This window comes from Cherax quadricarinatus, chromosome 32, assembly GCF_038502225.1.
Source record: "Cherax quadricarinatus isolate ZL_2023a chromosome 32, ASM3850222v1, whole genome shotgun sequence".
NCBI classification, from domain to species: Eukaryota; Metazoa; Arthropoda; class Malacostraca; order Decapoda; family Parastacidae; genus Cherax; species Cherax quadricarinatus.
In genome coordinates, this window is record NC_091323.1 from 29572736 (window position 1) to 29591987 (window position 19252).

Genomic DNA, 19252 nt, shown 5'->3' on the forward strand with positions numbered 1-19252 from the left:
AAAATGTATTTCAATTGCCTGAAATCTTTAACCCTTTGAGGGTCGACAGGCCCTCTCCAAGACTCATTCTCAAGGTCGGCCAAATTTAAAAAAAAAAAAATTCTCTTATGAAAAAACAGAGAATCTTTTCCCGATCAAAGTTTGAAATTTGATGGAAAACTTACGGAATTATGCTCTCGCGATGTTAGCGGTCTTGGCGATGTTTACGCATCGGCGATTTTGCTCACTTTGAGCCCCATTTTTGGCCAATTCCACTGTACTAGTCGACAAAAAACATGAATATTTCGCTAGAACTTCATTTTTTCTATCGAATGAGTGCAAGAAACCACTCATTTATCAATTTCAACTATCCAGTACAGTGGTCAGAATTTAGCAATTTTGCCAATTTCACACAAATTTCAAAAAATGCCAATTTCCAAATAGGGTCCAGAATAAACAAGAAAGACATTCCTGGCACTAAAATGACATTTCCTCTGTTCATTAGTCACGTCTCAAGGCCCCTCTTACATTCTTTTGCTTTCCACTTTGAATTTTTATTCTCACAAAAAATAGAAGATTTACTGTTATGCAGACTACTGCATTAGTGTAAAAAATGGTATAAATAATATTGGTGCACTTGCAAAAGAATATTAGACTTGCCAGTTGACGTGTTGGACGCTTGGCATGATTTGTTTACATTTGAACTTTGGTAAAAATCGAACATTTCTGCTACTTTGAGCTCAATTTCAAGGTACTTTTCATTGTAAAACCAGTCAAAATCATCTCAATTTCTGTAATAAGTCTTCCATTCTATAAAATGAGACCAACAAAACTAGAATACAACAATAAATACCATACAAAAATACAGTGCAAAGTCGCTGTTTTATTCCAAAAAAACAGTCAAAGTTTTTTTTTTTCTCATTATGCACTGTGTGCTGCAGGATTTTTTTTATACTGTGCACACTGACCACATAGACCCATTCTTTCATATGTAGGTCTACCAGCTTTCTCCCACTAGATTTGAGGGCGCTAGAATTTAGGCGTACTAGTAGTACGTCAAAAACCCTGGGTCGTAAGCTGTACTAGTACGGCCGAAACCCTCAAAGGGTTAAGAACTTAAAATAAAAAAACACTAATTTCTGAGAAACAAGAATACATACGTAAGAACTTCTTGTAATACACATTGTATTGCATTATTCAAACACCTTTAATAAGAAATTTTTTCAACAGAGGATTAATGGATTATCATCTTCTGTAGTACTGCCCTTACAAGTCAAGCCTATCTTCTCCCTTCCCCAACTTTTATTTCATTTAACATTGATCCTTGTCAAGTCAGATAATTAGACAAAGAGACAAAAACAAAAAAACAATTTTTTTTTATTCAACAAGTCGGCCATCTCCCACCGAGGCAGGGTGACCCAAAAAGAAAGAAAATCCCCCACAAAGAAAATACTTTCGTCATCATTCAACATTTTCACTTCACTCACACATAATCACTGTTTTTGCAGAGGTGCCCAGATACAACAGTTTAGAAATATACATAAAGATATATAACATATCCCTCCAAACTGCCAATATCCCAAAACCCCTCCTTTAAAGTGCAGGCATTGTACTTCCCATTTCCAGTACAGTACTCAAGTCTGGCTATATAAAAAATAACCGGTTTTCCTGAATCCCTTCACTAAATATTACCCTGCTCACACTCCAACAGCTCGTCAGGTCCCAAAAATCATTTGTTTCCATTCATTCCTATCTAATACACTCACGCACGCTTGCTAGAAGTCCAAGCCCCTCGCCCACAAAACCTCCTTTACCCCCTCCCTCCAACCTTTTCGAGGACGAACCCTACCCCACCTTCCTTCCCCTACAGATTTATACGTTCTCCATGTCATTCTACTTTGATCTATTCTCTCTAAATGACCAAACCACCTCAACAACCCCTCTTCAGCCCTCTGACTTATACTTTTATTAACTCCACACCTTCTCCTAATTTCCACACTCTGAGTTCTCTACATAATATTTACACCACACATTGCCCTTAGACAGGACATCACTGCCTCCAACCACCTCCTAACTGCAGCATTTACAACCCAAGCTTCACACCCACATAAGTGTTGGTACCACTATACTTTCATACATTCCCTTCTTTGCCTCCATAAATAATGTTTTTTTGTCTCCACAGATACCTCAATGCACCACTCGCCTTTTTTCCTTCATCAATGCTATGGTTAACCTTTTTTTTTTTTTTTTTTTTTTTTTTTTTTCAACAAGTCGGCCGTCTCCCACCGAGGCAGGGTGACCCAAAAAAAGAAAGAAAATCCCCAAAAAGAAAATACTTTCATCATCATTCAACACTTTCACCACACTCGCACATTATCACTGTTTTTGCAGAGGTGCTCAGAATACAACAGTCTAGAAGCATACACATATAAAGATACACAAACATATCCCTCCAAACTGCCAATATCCCAAAACCCCTCCTTTAAAGTGCAGGCATTGTACTTCCCATTTCCAGGACTCAAGTCCGACTATATGAAAATAACCGGTTTCCCTGAATCCCTTCACTAAATATTACCCTGCTCACACTCCAACAGATCGTCAGGTCCCAAGTACCATTCGTCTCCATTCACTCCTATCTAACACGCTCACGCACGCTTGCTGGAAGTCCAAGCCCCTTACCCACAAAACCTCCTTTACCCCCTCTCTCCAACCCTTTCGAGGACGACCCCTACCCCGCCTTCCTTCCCCTATAGATTTATATGCTTTCCATGTCATTCTACTTTGATCCATTCTCTCTAAATGACCAAACCACCTCAACAACCCCTCTTCTGCCCTCTGACTAATACTTTTATTAACTCCACACCTTCTCCTAATTTCCACACTCCGAATTTTCTGCATAATATTTACACCACACATTGCCCTTAAACAGGACATCTCCACTGCCTCCAACCGTCTCCTCGCTGCTGCATTTACCACCCAAGCTTCACACCCATATAAGAGTGTTGGTACTACTATACTTTCATACATTCCCTTCTTTGCCTCCATAGATAACATTTTTTGACTCCACATATACCTCAACGCACCACTCACCTTTTTTCCCTCATCAATTCTATGATTAACCTCATCCTTCATAAATCCATCCGCCGACACGTCAACTCCCAAGTATCTGAAAACATTCACTTCTTCCATACTCCTCCTCCCCAATTTGATATCCAATTTTTCTTTATCTAAATCATTTGACACCCTCATCACCTTACTCTTTTCTATGTTCACTTTCAACTTTCTACCTTTACACACACTCCCAAACTCATCCACTAACCTTTGCAATTTTTCTTTAGAATCTCCCATAAGCACAGTATCATCAGCAAAAAGTAACTGTGTCAATTCCCATTTTGAATTTGATTCCCCATAATTTAATCCCACCCCTCTCCCAAACACCCTAGCATTTACTTCCTTAACAACCCCATCTATAAATATATTAAACAACCATGGTGACATTACACATCCCTGTCTAAGACCTACTTTTACCGGGAAATAGTCTCCCTCTCTTCTACACACCCTAACCTGAGCCTCACTATCTTCATAAAAACTCTTTACAGCATTTAATAACTTACCACCTATTCCATATACTTGCAACATCTGCCACATTGCTCCTCTATCCACTCTATCATATGCCTTTTCTAAATCCATAAATGCAATAAAAACTTCCCTACCTTTATCTAAATACTGTTCACATATATGCTTCAATGTAAACACTTGATCTACACATCCCCTACCCACTCTGAAACCTCCTTGCTCATCCGCAATCCTACATTCTGTCTTACCTCTAATTCTTTCAATTATAACCCTACCGTACACTTTTCCTGGTATACTCAGTAAGCTTATTCCTCTATAATTTTTACAATCTCTTTTGTCCCCTTTCCCTTTATATAAAGGGACTATACATGCTCTCCGCCAATCCCTAGGTACCTTCCCCTCTTTCATACATTTATTGAACAAAAGTACCAACCACTCCAACACTATATCCCCCCCTGCTTTTAACATTTCTGTCATGATCCCATCAGTACCAGCTGCTTTACCCCCTTTCATTTTACGTAATGCCTCACGTACCTCCCCCACACTTACATTCTGCTCTTCTTCACTCCTAAAAGATAGTATACCTCCCTGACCAGTGCATGAAATTACTGCCTCTGTTTCTTCCTTAACATTTAAAAGTTCCTCAAAATATTCTCGCCATCTACCTAATACCTCCATCTCCCCATCTACTAACTCCCCTACTCTGTTTTTAACTGACAAATCCATATTTTCCCTTGGCTTTCTTAACTTGTTTAACTCACTCCAAAATTTTTTCTTATTTTCATTAAAATTTCTTGACAGTGCCTCTCCCACTCTATCATCTGCTCTCCTTTTGCACTCTCTCACCACTCTCTTTACCTTTCTTTTACTCTCCATATATTCTGCTCTTCTTATAACACTTCTGCTTTGTAAAAACCTCTCATAAGCTACCTTTTTCTCTTTTATCACACCCTTTACTTCATCATTCCACCAATCACTCCTCTTTCCTCCTGCACCCACCCTCCTATAACCACAAACTTCTGCCCCACATTCTAATACTGCATTTTTAAAACTATTCCAACCCTCTTCAACCCCCCCATTACTCATCTTTGCACTATCCCACCTTTCTGCCAATAGTCGCTTATATCTCACCCGAACTTCCTCCTCCCTTAGTTTATACACTTTCACCTCCCTCTTACTTGTTGTTGCCACCTTCCTCTTTTCCCATCTACCTCTTACTCTAACTGTAGCTACAACTAAATAATGATCCGATATATCAGTTGCCCCTCTATAAACATGTACATCCTGGAGCCTACCCATCAACCTTTTATCCACCAATACATAATCTAATAAACTACTTTCATTACGTGCTACATCATACCTTGTATATTTATTTATCCTCTTTTTCATAAAATATGTATTACTTATTACCAAATTTCTTTCTACACATAGCTCAATTAAAGGCTCCCCATTTACATTTACCCCTGGCACCCCAAATTTACCTACTACTCCCTCCATAACATTTTTACCCACTTTAGCATTGAAATCCCCAACCACCATTACTCTCACACTTGATTCAAAACTCCCCACGCATTCACTCAACATTTCCCAAAATCTCTCTCTCTCCTCTACACTTCTCTCTTCTCCAGGTGCATACACGCTTATTATAACCCACTTTTCACATCCAATCTTTATTTTACTCCACATAATCCTTGAATTAATACATTTATAGTCCCTCTTTTCCTGCCATAGCTTATCCTTCAACATTATTGCAACTCCTTCTTTAGCTCTAACTCTATTTGAAACCCCTGACCTAATCCCATTTATTCCTCTCCACTGAAACTCTCCCACCCCCTTTAGCTTTGTTTCACTTAAAGCCAGGACATCCAGCTTCTTCTCATTCATAACATCCACAATCATCTCTTTCTTATCATCTGCACAACATCCACGCACATTCAGACTTCCCACTTTGACAATTTTCTTCTTCTTATTCTTTTTAGTAATCTTTACAGGAAAAGGGGTTACTAGCCCATTGTTCCCGGCATTTTAGTTGACTTTTACAACACGCATGGCTTACGGAGGAAAGATTCTTATTCCACTTCCCCATGGATATAAAAGGAAAATTAATAAGACCAAGAACTATTAAGATAAAATCAAAGAAAACTCAGATGAGTGTGTATGAATAAATGTGTATATGTATGTGTAGTGTGACCTAAGTGTAAGTAGAAGTAGCAAGACATGCCTGTAATCTTGCATATTTATGAGACAGACAAAAGACATCAGCAATCCTACCAGCATGTAAAACAATCACAGGCTTTCGTTTTACACTCACTTGGCAGGACGGTAGTACCTCCCTGGGTGGTTGCTGTCTACCAACCTACTACCTTATCCTTCATAAACTCATCTGCTGACTCCTCAACTCGCAAATATCTGAAAACATTCACTTCTATACTCCTTCTCTCCAAATTGATATCCAATTTTTCTCTATCTAAATCATTTGATACCCTCATCACCTTACTCTTCTCTATGTTCACTTTCAACTTTCTACCTTGACACACTCTCCCAAACTCGTCCATTAACCTTTTTAACTTTTCTTTAGAATCTCCCATAAGCACAGTATCATCAGCAAAAAGTAACTATATCAACTTCCATTTTGTATTTAATTCCCCATAATTTAATCCCACCCCTCTCCCCAACACCCTAGCATTTACTTCTTTTACAACCCCATCTATAAATATATTAAACAACAATGGTGACATTACACATCCCTGTTTAAGACCTACTTTTACCAGGAAGTAATCTCCCTCTCTTCTACACACCCTAACCTGAGCCTCACTATCCTCTTTACAGCATTTAGTAACTTACTACCTATTCCATATACTACTTGCAACATCTGCCACATTACTCCCCTATCCACTCTATCATATGCCTTTTCTAAATCCCCCCCCCCCAAAAAAAAAAAATTATATTGTCTAAAACCTTCACACACGTTGACCAGCCAAGCTACCTTTGACTCAACTAGTCAAGTCTACAAATGATGACCAGTACAGGAGTTCTTGACTTATGAACATCCAAGTTACAATGTTGTGCACTGACAAACAAGGTTCAAAGGACAGTGAAAAATCATTACTTTACGAGTCTCTCTGTAGTTACAAATGTGTGACACATAATCATTCTTTGTAGTATTAATTTCTATAGGAGAAAAGGTTCTGTGTTATGAAAGACTCATAAGTTGAAACATTATAATGCATCTCATTCTGTGCTTACTTAGTTGTACATCTTCCTGATATACATCATCCATTATTGGTGTCTTTTACCATGAAAGTACACGCACCAAATAATCATATACAAAAAAAAAAAAAAAAACAGCAAAAATAATGAGAAAAATCCTAAATGCAAATGTACTCCCTATATTTAAACCTAGTGCCAGAAGAAAAAATATTTCATATTGCTCATCTTATTTTTATCAAAAAGTTATGGGCATATCACATAGTTATATACCATAAGGAAATGAATTTGGTCAAAAAATGATAAAAACAAAACCAAAATTCAATCATAATCTGCCTGTTTTTACTCTTCCTTCTCCCTCCACTACCAACCAAGAGCCTGTCTGAGTTGACGTGCACATGTTATGAAACTGATAATAAAGTATATATCTCCCTATTTCTTTTTTCTCCTTTCCTCCACCCTTAATTGTAACTTTGCTTTGGCACCAACTAACTTTGGCTGTGAGCCCATTCTGTTTTGACTTGATACAAGACTCGTTAACTAAAAACAAGCCATTGGATGTCATTCAAAACATGGATAAATTAACAAAATGTTTATAAGCCTAATTTTATCACTACATGGATTATTAGGCATAACAAGTTTTAGCTTAATTAAGTCTTAATTAAGTCTTCTAAACTGTTGTATTCTGAGCACCTCTGCAAAAACAGTGATAATGTGTGAGTGTGGTGAAAGTGTTGAATGATGATGAAAGTATTTTCTTTTTGGGGATTATCTTTCTTTTTTGGGTCACCCTGCCTCGGTGGGAGACGGCCGACTTGTTGAAAAAAAAAAAAAAATAATAATGAATGAGTCAAAATCAGTAATAGAGCTCTGCTTATACAACTTCTGCTTTTTTGAATTACATGGAAAAAAGCCTTTGAATAAAAGCTTCCTCAATCATTTTATGTGACATTCCCACTCATGTTCTAGCTGTCACTGATACCCTAATCCTTCCAGGTGCTCATCAATGAGCAGGTGGCTACTAGCACTCTGTTAATATTAAGATATCTCTCTTTCTTTCATAAACGAATACAAACACCAAACACTCAATAGTTTATGTCCACCTGTTTACAATAATTCAGTCTTAATACTATAATAGTTAATACTTCCAGCAGGCATGCGTGAGCGTGTTTGATAGGAGTGAATGGAGACAAATGGTTTTTAACCCTTTCAGGGTCCAAGGCCCAAATCTGGAGTCACGCACCAGTGTCCAAGATATTTCAAAAAAAAAATTTGTTATTTTTTCTTATGAAATCGTAGAGAATATTTTTGTGAAGGTAATAAAACAAAAAGTACGAAAATTGGTGGAAAATTGACGAAATTATGCTCTCGCGAATTTTGATGTGTCAGCGATATTTACGAATCGGCGATTTTGCCGACTTTGACTCCCATTTTAGGCCAATTACATTATTCCAATCAACCAAATTCTTAGCTATTTCACTAGTATTACTTCTATTCTATCGACTGAGCACAAGAAATCGCCAAGTCAACTGTTTCAACTACAAAATAATGTGATCGGAAATTGTTAATTTGGCCAATTTAACACAAAGTTCAAAATATTCCAATTTCAAAATAGGGTCCAGAATGAACAATGTAGGCATTCCTGGCACTAAACTAACATTTCCTCTGTTCATTAGTTATGTTTTGAGGCTTTACAAATAAATTCCATTTTGATTTTTTATTCACATAATGAATTTTTATTCACACCAAAAAATAGAAGATTTACTGTTATGCAATACTGTAATAATTGTATAAATATCATCACCATATTTGTGAATGTATATTAGACCCACCAGCTGATGTGTATTAGACGTGTGAGGTCGTTTGTTTACTCTTGAATATCGGCAAAAATTTAACATTTCCGCTACTTTGAGCTCAGTTTCAAGCCATTTCCAATGCTAAAACCAATCAAAATCATCTCTATTTCTGTAATATGTCTTCCATTCTATCAAATGAGACCAAGAAATCGCAAATACAACTATAAAAAACATACGAAAAAACACTGCAAAGTTGCTGTTTTAATCGAAAAATCATGATTTCATTTTTTTTCTCTCATTATGCACAGTGTGCTGCAGGATCTGTTTTATGTGGTGCACACATACCACATAGATGTATTCTCTCATATCTAGGCCCAAATGTACCACTCACAGTTTATCAGAGTGAGCTGAGCTCATGGCGTAGATCTACGGTTTGGACCCTGAACGTAAAGCCGTAGATCTACGGGACGGACCCTGAAAGGGTTAATACTTGACGTGCTGTTGGAGTGTGAGCAAAGTAACATTTATGAAGGGGTTCAGGGAAACCGGCAGGCCGGACTTGAGTCCTGGAGATGGGAAGTACAGTGCCTGCACTCTGAAGGAGGGGTGTTAATGCTGCAGTTTAAAAACTGTAGTGTAAAGCACCCTTCTGGCAAGACAGTGATGGAGTGAATGATGGTGAAAGTTTTTCTTTTTCGGGCCACCCTGCCTTGGTGGGAATTGGCCAGTGTGATAATAAAATAAATAAAAATAATACTATCCACCCCTGCTTACTGTGAATCACATAAATACAGTACACACAGTGTCTGTGGTTCGATCCCCAGCAAGGGTGAAGACACTTGAGCATGTTTCCTTACACCTACTGTCCTCGTTCACCTAGCAAGCAAGTATGTACCTGGGTGTTAGTAGACTGGTGTGGGTTGTATCCTGCGGGACAAGATTGAGAACCCCAATGGAAATAAGACAGACAGTCCCTCAATGATGCACTGCTTTTCATGGGTTATCTGGGGTTAAAAATCTGAACAAAATCTTATCTATTATCTTCACAGTAATAGCCAGAGGTTAGCAATTCTTTTAAATTTTTTATGCCTGAATAATAAGAATATAAAAGCAAAATTAAGCTAATCACTAGCATATGAAAAAAGAAAGTATCTACAGTATATTACATTACATATAACCTAAAAATGAAAAACAAATTCTCTTACCTGCTCTTTCTATGTATTTTGATTTTTTGAAATACTGAATAAGGATGTAGCCAGGAATGAATACTGTAGAGTAACACAAGAGATTGAGTGTTAGACTCCCAAACCAAGAGTTCACCAGATCCACGAATAAAGAACTTTCCGACATTTCCCTTCTGAAAAAAAATAAAACTGTACACAAGCATTCTTTATACAATAAATATTGTTTTTTTTTTTATGAAATACAGGAACTACCCTCACACATCCCAGTGGTAGAGAATTTGGTTTGCAACTAAAAGAACCTGGGTTCTATCCAGGAAAAACAACATAACAAAAGAGCATGTCTCCTAAAACCTGCATCCCCTGTTCACCATGCAAAAAATAGGTACTCAAGTGTTAGTCAACTGTTATGAGTCACAGCTTGGGGAAGAAAACCAAAAAGGCCTCAACAGAAATAAACCACAATGCATGGCTTTCTTGGATTATCCTGGGTTAAATAGCACTCTGGGGTTTATAATCCAAAGAAAGCAAGTTAGTGATGATGTAAAATTACAGTAACATCATAGCTGGTGCAACAGGGTAGTTTCTGTTAAAAATAGTCATTGGAGGAGGCTATGTCAAAGGAGGGATTTTCAGCAAAGAGGGGCAGTTAAAGTTAAAGTCACAGTAATGACGATATTGAAAGTGAATTCATTGTATTCTCTAACAGAGAAAACAGTCCGGTGAAAGTGTTTACGCTACCCGACAGTCATCAAATGGGTCCTTCTGCACTGCAACAATCATCTAGAATACAATACCCCTAAAATTCATAAGGGTCTCTACAACAAAGTCAAATGTGTATCCTTCATAACATCATAAACAGTAAACCCTCATTTTGATTAAACTGGTATGGTGATACCAACAAGTTGCAGGTGAAGACATGTATGCACTAATCAAGACATTTATTCAGGAAACATTTCACCACAAGTGACTTCCTCAGTCCTAGGACTGGTAAGATCAATCCGAGGGCTGAAGAAGATAATTGTGGCAAAATGTTTCCTTAAATGTTTGGATTAACGCATACATGTTTTAACTTTTAAGGTTTAAACAGTAAGATATTGCAAGGACTCGAATGGAAATAAGTCACTCTGTCTGACGTTTTCTGGGTTATCCTAGATAATCTACATATGTTGATATGTATGAAAATTTATGTAACTGTATTTATATGTACCTGTACCTGAATAAACTTACTAACCTACAAACCCTCATCTTAACCCCTTAATTGTGACCAATATACTAGTGCACAGGTAACAAGAATGTGTCTGATATACTAGACATACTAGTGCCCATAATCTTTTGTGCCTTTAAATATGCCACCTGCCAAATACTTTTGACCTCAACACAACATCTGGGTCTCCCACAACCTAGTCACAGAATGGGTGAGGCTTGAACCCATGGCAAGTAAGTTTTAAAACTCACAAGTGTGTGTGTTAACCACTCAACCAGCTGGTAAAGTGGTTAATGAGTGGTTAATGTACTTTACACTATCTGCCAGTTAGTTGTGCTGCCTGAGAGGCTAGTTTATAATGCACCCCATGCTCATCCTGAGAACTGTAGCCCCAAAAAACAGGATTATAGGCCATAATGGGTCTTTGTCAGACTCCGTTAAGCATTGTTGCATCACTAGAAATAAACATTAGTCATTTCATATTTTACAACTACATACTTCATATAGTTACTCTACATAGTACAGTAAGGAATATAATTTCAAAAACATTATATCTTATTATCAATTAATTTTTTTTGTTTACAATTTCTTCATTGAGTTGTACACAATACAGTAAGGAACACAATCTCAAAAAACTGATTAAAAAAAATTAAGCACTTCCATTTTTTAATTCATCCTGGCATACATGTTCTCTTGGACTGATAAGATTTCGTTCGGATTTTTATCCCCGGAGGGTTAGCTACTCACAATAACCCAAGTAAGGCAGTGCCTCATCGAGGACTGTCTGTTTTATTTCCATTGGGGTCCTCAATCTTGTCCCCCAGGATGCAACCCACACCAGTCGACTAACACCCATGTACCTATTTGCTGCTAAATGAACAGGACAACAGGTGTAAGGAAATGTGTCAAAATGTTTCCACCCCGCCGGGAATTGAACCCGGGCCCTCCGTGTGTGAAGCGAGAGCTTTGCCAGCCTGGACCCAAGTCCAGAAAAAGCCTCACTATCTCATTTTGTGTAATTTATACCCTTTATTTATTTATTTATTTTTGACATGGTGAAGTACCAAGGGCAGTAGGTGTTAAGTATTTTTATTCAAGTTCTTGTACACATAAATTCAGTTACACAGATTACCATACATAGCAGTATAAGTGTAGATTACCTAGGATAACGTTCCACATATCTATTCATTTTGTGACGCTATGGAATGTTTTAGCATAGATCACCCTGGGAGGCAACTCAGATGAAAATTCACACACACACGAACTACTAATCTCTGTAACAAATTCACCTTAAACCAGCAAATAGTAGAGCCTACAAGACTAGAAAATATGCTGGACCTCATCTTCACTAACAATGATGATCTGATACGTAATACAGTGGACCCCCGGTATTCAATGGCATCAGTATTCGATAAATCCGGTATTCGATGCATTATATCGCAAAAAAATTTCCTCGGTATTGAAAACCCGGTATTCGATACGATTCGTACGAGACCTGTCCACGTGTGGCCTGAACTGCCCCGTGTGTGCCAGTGTTTACAAGCCAGCCAGTGTGCGCGCATCTAAGGATACATTCGGTACATTCCATATTATCACTGTGTTTGGTGCTTGTTTCTGCAAAATAAGTCACCATGGGCCCCAAGAAAGCTTCTAGTGCCAACCCTGTGGTAAAAAGGGTGAGAATTAGTATGGAAATTAAGAAAGATTTTGAAGGGTTTGGGGCTAACCCTGAGAAGCCTATGCCAGTTGTGGAATCCATTGTACCTACTTCAAAAATTAAGGAAATGTGTGCACAGTGGGTTGAAGTGCAAACCTTTATGGATGAAAATCACCCTAACACAGCTATTGCAAGCCATGCTGGTGACTATTACAATGACAATGTTGTGGCCCATTTTAGACAAATCGTAAAGGAACGGGAGGTACAGAGCTCTGTGGACAGATTTGTTGTGCGACAGAGGTCCAGTGACTCTCAAGCTGGTCCTAGTGGCATTAAAAGAAGAAGGGAAGTAACCCCAGAAAAGGACTTGCTACCTCAAGTCCTAATGGAAGGGGATTCCCCTTCTAAACACTAACACCTCTCCCCTCCTCCCATCCCATCAACCATCACCAGATCTTCATTAAAGGTAAGTGTCAATTATTTTATTGTTATTGTAATTATTCTATTGCATTAAACTTAATATTTCATGTAGTAAATTTTTTTTTTTTCATACTTTTGGGTGTCTTGCACGGATTAATTTGATTTCCATTATTTTTTATGCGGAAAATTGATTCAGTTTTCGATATTATCAGTATTCGATGAGCTCTCAGGAACGGATTAATATCGAATACCGGGGGTCCACTGTATAACTGTATCAAAGACAATTCACTCAGGTCACAACATAATAGAAGTACAGACATGTATGCACAGGTCTCCGGACCAGCATCACAGTCATGAAGGTCTCTTCATGAAATTCAATTTCAATAACAAAAACATACAATGGGACCAAGTAAACCATGTCCTAAATAAAACAAGCTGGGAAGATATCCTAAACAACACGGACCCGAACATCTGCTTTGAAAAAATTAATTCTGTGGTTCTTGAGATCTGCTCAAGACACATTCCATTAAGAAAAAGAAAGAGAAGATGTAAACTAGAAAGAGAGAGATGCTCCCTATACAGACGAAGGTGAAGAGTCACCGAGCTGCTGAGTGGGGTCAATATATCTGAAATACGAAGGAAAGCATTAGTCAATGAAATTGCAAATAACAAACTTAAGCTGAAGGAATCTTATAGAGGACAAGAATCACAGGAAGAACTAAAAGCCATAAAGGAAATTGAAAAAAAAAAAAAATACTTCTTCTCTTATGCCAAATCTAAGGGGAAAAGCAACATCCAGTATTCGGCCCCTGCTAAGGCGGGATGGGACATACACAGATGATTGCCAGGAAATGAGTGAGATACTAAAGTCCCAATATGACTCAGTGTTCAGCGATCCAATGCCCACTCTTAGAGATGACAATCCAAATGAATTCTTTATGAACGAAACCCAAAATCTGGTCATCCCAAAACTCTTGGATATTATTATAACTCCGCAAGATTTTGAAGAGGCAATTAATGACATGCCCATGCACTCTGCCCCAGGCCCAGACTCATGGAACTCTGTGTTCATCAAGAACTGCAAGAAGTCCCTATCGCGTGCCTTCAGCATTTAATGGAGAGGGAGCATGGACACGGGTCATCCCACACACACTGAAAACAGCAGACATAGCCCCACTCCACAAAGGTGGCAGTAAAGCAATTGCAAAGAACTACAGACCGATCTTTGAGAGGGTTCTAAGAAGCAAGATAGCCAACCACCTAGATACCCATCAGTTACACAACACTGGACAACACGGGTTTAGAGCAGGTAGCTCCTGCCTGTCCCAGCTCCTGGATCACTATGACAAGGTCCTGGATGCTGTAGAGGATAAACAAAATACAGATGTAGTATACACAGACTTTGCAAAAGCTTTCGACAAGTGAGACCATGGTGTAATAGCACACAAAATGCGTGATAAAGGAATAACAGGAAAAGTTGGTAGATGGATCTACAATTTCCTGACAAATAGAACACAAAGAGTAATAGTAAACAGAGTAAAGTCCCAGACAGCCACGGTAAAAAGCTCTGTTCCACAAAGTACAGTACTCGCTCCCATTCTATTCCTCATCCTCATTTCTGACAGAGATGTAAGCCATAGTTCCGTGTCTTCCTTTGTGGATGACACCCAGATCACCATGGCAGTGACCTCCATCGAAGACACCGCGAGACTCCAAGGGGACATCAACCAAATCTTCGAATGGGCCACTAAAAATAATATGAAGTTCAACGTGGAGAAATTTCAGCTACTCAGATATGGAAAACTTGAAGAAATTAAAAATGTGTCAGGGTATACCACAAATTCTAACCATACAACAGAGCAGAGAGGTAATGTGTTTTTTCTGGGAGTGATAATGTCAGAGGATCTCACTTTTAAAGACCACAACAATGTATCTACCTCATCTGCTAGGAAAATGATAGGATGGATAATGAGAACCTTCAAAACTAGGGATGCCAAGCCCATCATGATTCTCTTCAAATCGCTTGTGCTCTCTAGGCTGGAATACTGCTGTACTCTAACAGTCCCCTTCAAGGCTGACGACATTGCAGACCTGGAGAGTGTACAAAGAACTTTCACGGCACACATAAGTACGGTAAGGTCCCTAAACTACTGTGAATGGTTGAAGGTCCTTGATCTGTATTCCCTCGAAAGCAGGTGAGAGAGATACATGATAATATACACTTGAAAGCTCCTGGAGGGATTGGCACCAAACCTGCACGCAAAAATCACTCCATATGAAAGCAAAAGACTCGGCAGATGCAACATTCCCCCGACGAAAAGCAGGGGCGCCATGAGTACACTGAGAGACAACACAATAAGTGTCTGGGGCCCAAGATCGTTCAATTGCCTCCCAACATACATAAGGGGGATTACCAATAGACCCCTGGCTGTCTTCAAGAAGGCACTGGACAAGCACCTAAAGTCAGCACCTGACCAAATGGATGTGGTTCGTACGTCAGCTTGCGTGCGGCCAGCAGTAACAGCCTGGTTGATCAGACCCTGATCCACCATGAGGCCTGGTCTCAGACCGGGCCGCGGGGGCGTTGACCCCCGAAACCCTCTCCGGGTAAACTCCAGGTAATGAAGAGTCCCAACTGTGGCCAGTGCATGTTGAATACTTAAAAACATCAAAGATAAGCAAAATGTCTTAAGAACAGAGATGAAGAACATGTATTGGAAACGACAGTAACATACATATGTACTCGATTTTCAGTTAAAAATGATTACCTGCTGTTCATACACAATAAATTTATTTGAATAAATATCTATCTATATCTAGATGTCTGGTAATGTCTTCACCTTCCTCGTCGTCTATCTCTAAGTTTCGCAAAATTATTAATTTCGAAATTTCCTCTTCTAACTGCTGTACTCGTGTCACTTTGTTGAAGTGGCACTTTTTTGTATGTATAGTTGTTGTTGTTGGGGTTAAAAGCAGTGAGAGTTGGAGGAGCCGCAGCGTAGACCGGTAACACCGGTGTCGGATTGTAACCACAATGGCATGTTAATGCCAGCAAGTTCGAACAATTTAAAGTGGGAAAACTTTATAAATGAAAATCTTTCGTTTTTTATGCAAGCTTTTTTAAAAGAAAGTAGCCTAAGTGAAATGCTGTCATTTATAAGGTTTTTCCATATTGGTGTCGGTTGCTTAACGAAGCTGTAAAGCTCCACCCAACAGATTATGTAAAGAAAATATGATTAAGAAAAGCCTGACAGATTCCATATCAACCTGCGCCATCAAGTTTGAGAAGAATATTTAAGACTCGTAGCCATAAAATGCACAAATTATAAAGATGATACCTATGAAGTTAATAGAAACGTAGACAGTAAAGCAGGAAGTGGACTACCATCTCTTTCGTGAGACATACTGGGAAGGTGAACTCGGTCTTACGTGAAGATAAAAGCTGTGTTGTTAGGCGAAATTAGGTGATACACATGATAAACACTACAAGATATTAACCTTAGTATATTTACTGTTGCAAGCAAAAAGGATTATGTGCCTGCAAATGTGGAAAGTGCATAGACAACACAAAAAAACTGCTGACAGCATGAGAACAGAACAGTGCACAATACAATAGCCACTCCGGCGGTACAGCTAAACTCCTTTGATTTAAATGTTGGGACGACCATAGGACCGTATGTACCTCTACAACAGAAAGTATGGGAAGCATAGCCTATGTTTGTGAAGGGTTGCAGCGGTCCTTCTCCCCTCTCTCCCTCCCCACACACACACACACACCAATTGAGTTTCTACCTCGGACACACAAACCTGTGAGTACTCACTGGGAACTGTGCCACACACAAACTGGTATTATATCCTAGCCTATTACAGTCTTAATGGTAGGGGAAATATCGACTGAGAGGAGTGACTGCCACCTAGCGACGCCGAAATCACAGGAAGAGACTCTCTCCAGGTAAACTCCAGGTATACACTTGACTGATTATACTGAAATTTCGTGTGGAACATTTACATATAACTGTATGTATCCTAGAGAAGGAAATAGCAGATAAAAGAAGCAATAACAGATGAGAAGAAGGAAGAGAAAAAGGTGGATAGCAATGCCGAGATATGATAATAGCTGGTCTAGGAGGAAAATGACTAAGAAGTGGAAAAAAAAAATGTTAAATACTCTAGAAAGACACTGCAGAAATGTGTTAAAAGTAGAGGGAAAGATATCTTGGAACAGGAGAAAATGACAGTTGACTAAAGAGCTCAAAACCAGAAAAAAGAAATGAAAAAGTTACAAGAAACTACGGAGAAAATAAGAAGATAAAAAAAAACAGTAACAATGAAAAAAAAAAGCAGAAGAGGAGTCCTAAGATACTCTTAGGAGACCAAGAAGCACAAGAAGTAATGAAAAACAGTAAGGAAACTAGCAACAATAAACAGGACAATCATCAGTGAAAAGCACTGTGAGAGAGAGCGATGTCACTGATGATCTACAGACTCGAGAAAACTCTGTCGACAGATACATAAGTATACTGCTCAGAACAGGATCTTGAGACAGATAACATTCTTCAGGAGTGCGGAATGAAAATTATTGTTTTTCCTTGGCTAAAAGTCCAATATTTGGAGCAATGTATATAAAGAAGATTCCCTGGCAGAGATATGTTGCAAAACGAGCAAAATATTCAAGGCTCATGTGGCAGCTTCTGCATATTCTTCTGACGTCTCAAACTAATAAATTCAACATGAAATTTCTTCTTTAAAGTGACATAAGTCAAAATATCTCTAAACTGTTTATTCTATTTTTAAATGATAATTCAGAGTAACAGAAACAAGGAAAGGATTTTGAAACCGTTCTGTTTCTGTTAGAAGAGCAAGATATTCCTTAATTGTGGAATGTACACAGATCAGAAAGATATTGCATTACTAAACCTTGACATTTTAACTGAGGAAAATTTCATTTGGTAATAAAAACAATCACTAAGATTTGGAAAACACTCAAGATTTTTCATAGAAATGCAGTCGCCACGAATTTTCCTGAAATGTAATGTATTCTATGAGACTTGAGATTGTTGTACGTCTGGTATAGTTATTTTAAAATAAAGATCTGTAGTTGTAGTTGAAAAATTGAACTGTATCCATTTTACACCGAACTTTGAAATTAGTTTCACTAATACCTTACTTTGAGAGATTAATATGTGTGAATATACTTGTAAATTACACCACCACCTTGTGTCCAATATTTGTTACTTAATTTGTGTACTACTTAAATAATTTAAAAAAAAAATCCGATAAAAAGTATTTACTCTTCTTGCAATCTGTAAAACCGATCCAACACTTCCGCCTGAGAGCCATTGTAAACTTCCCATTTCTTGGTAGTGTAGTAAATATTCTACAACTGAGTAACCTGGAGTTTACCTGGAGAGAGTTCCGGGGGTCAACGCCCCCGCAGCCCGGTCTGTGACCAGGCCTCCTAGTGGATCAGAGGCTGATCAATCAGGCTGTTACTGCTGGCTGCGCGCAAACCAACGTACGAGCCACAGCCCGGCTGATCAGGAACTGACTTTAGGTGCTTGTCCAGTGCCAGCTTGAAGACTGCCAGGGGTCTGTTGGTAATCCCCCTTATGTGTGCTGGGAGGCAGTTGAACAGTCTCGGGCCCCTGACACTTATTGTATGGTCTCTTAACGTGCTAGTGACACCCCTGCTTTTCATTGGGGGGATGGTGCATCGTCTGCCAAGTCTTTTGCTTTCGTAGTGAGTGATTTTCGTGTGCAAGTTCGGTACTAGTCCCTCTAGGATTTTCCAGGTGTATATAATCATGTATTTCTCCCGCCTGCGTTCCAGGGAATACAGGTTCAAGAACTTCAAGCGCTCCCAGTAATTGAGGTGTTTTATCTCCGTTATGCGCGCCGTGAAGGTTCTCTGTACATTTTCTAGGTCAGCTTTTAATTACCGCATTAAGTACATCTTTTATTTCATATGACGTTCATTTAATTTCCAATACACAGGCTATGAGTGGTCATGCTCAATATATGGAGGTATATTGTCATGACTACCACAGTACTTGACAATTATCCTACCATAGCACTTGACAATTATCCTACCACAGTACTTGACAATTATCCTACCACAGTACTTGACAATTATCCTACCACAGTACTTGACAATTATCCTACCACAGTACTTGACAATTATCCTACCACAGTACTTGACAATTATCCTACCACAGTACTTGACAATTAT

At 38.7% G+C, this 19252-nt stretch overlaps 1 protein-coding gene across 1 annotated transcript in view; it reads right to left on the bottom strand.

The window, feature by feature from the left end:
• Window positions 1–16032, bottom strand: part of sll (adenosine 3'-phospho 5'-phosphosulfate transporter 1) — a 67012-nt gene extending 50980 nt beyond the window's left edge. The window contains exons 1-2 of the mRNA XM_053778872.2: window positions 15864–16032; window positions 9764–9915 (exon numbers count right to left, since the gene is read on the bottom strand). Coding sequence (XP_053634847.2) covers window positions 9764–9908 — 145 coding nt within the window. The 5' untranslated portion in view covers window positions 9909–9915; window positions 15864–16032. The remainder of the gene's footprint in view (window positions 1–9763; window positions 9916–15863) is intronic.
• Window positions 16033–19252: the final 3220 nt, after the last annotated feature.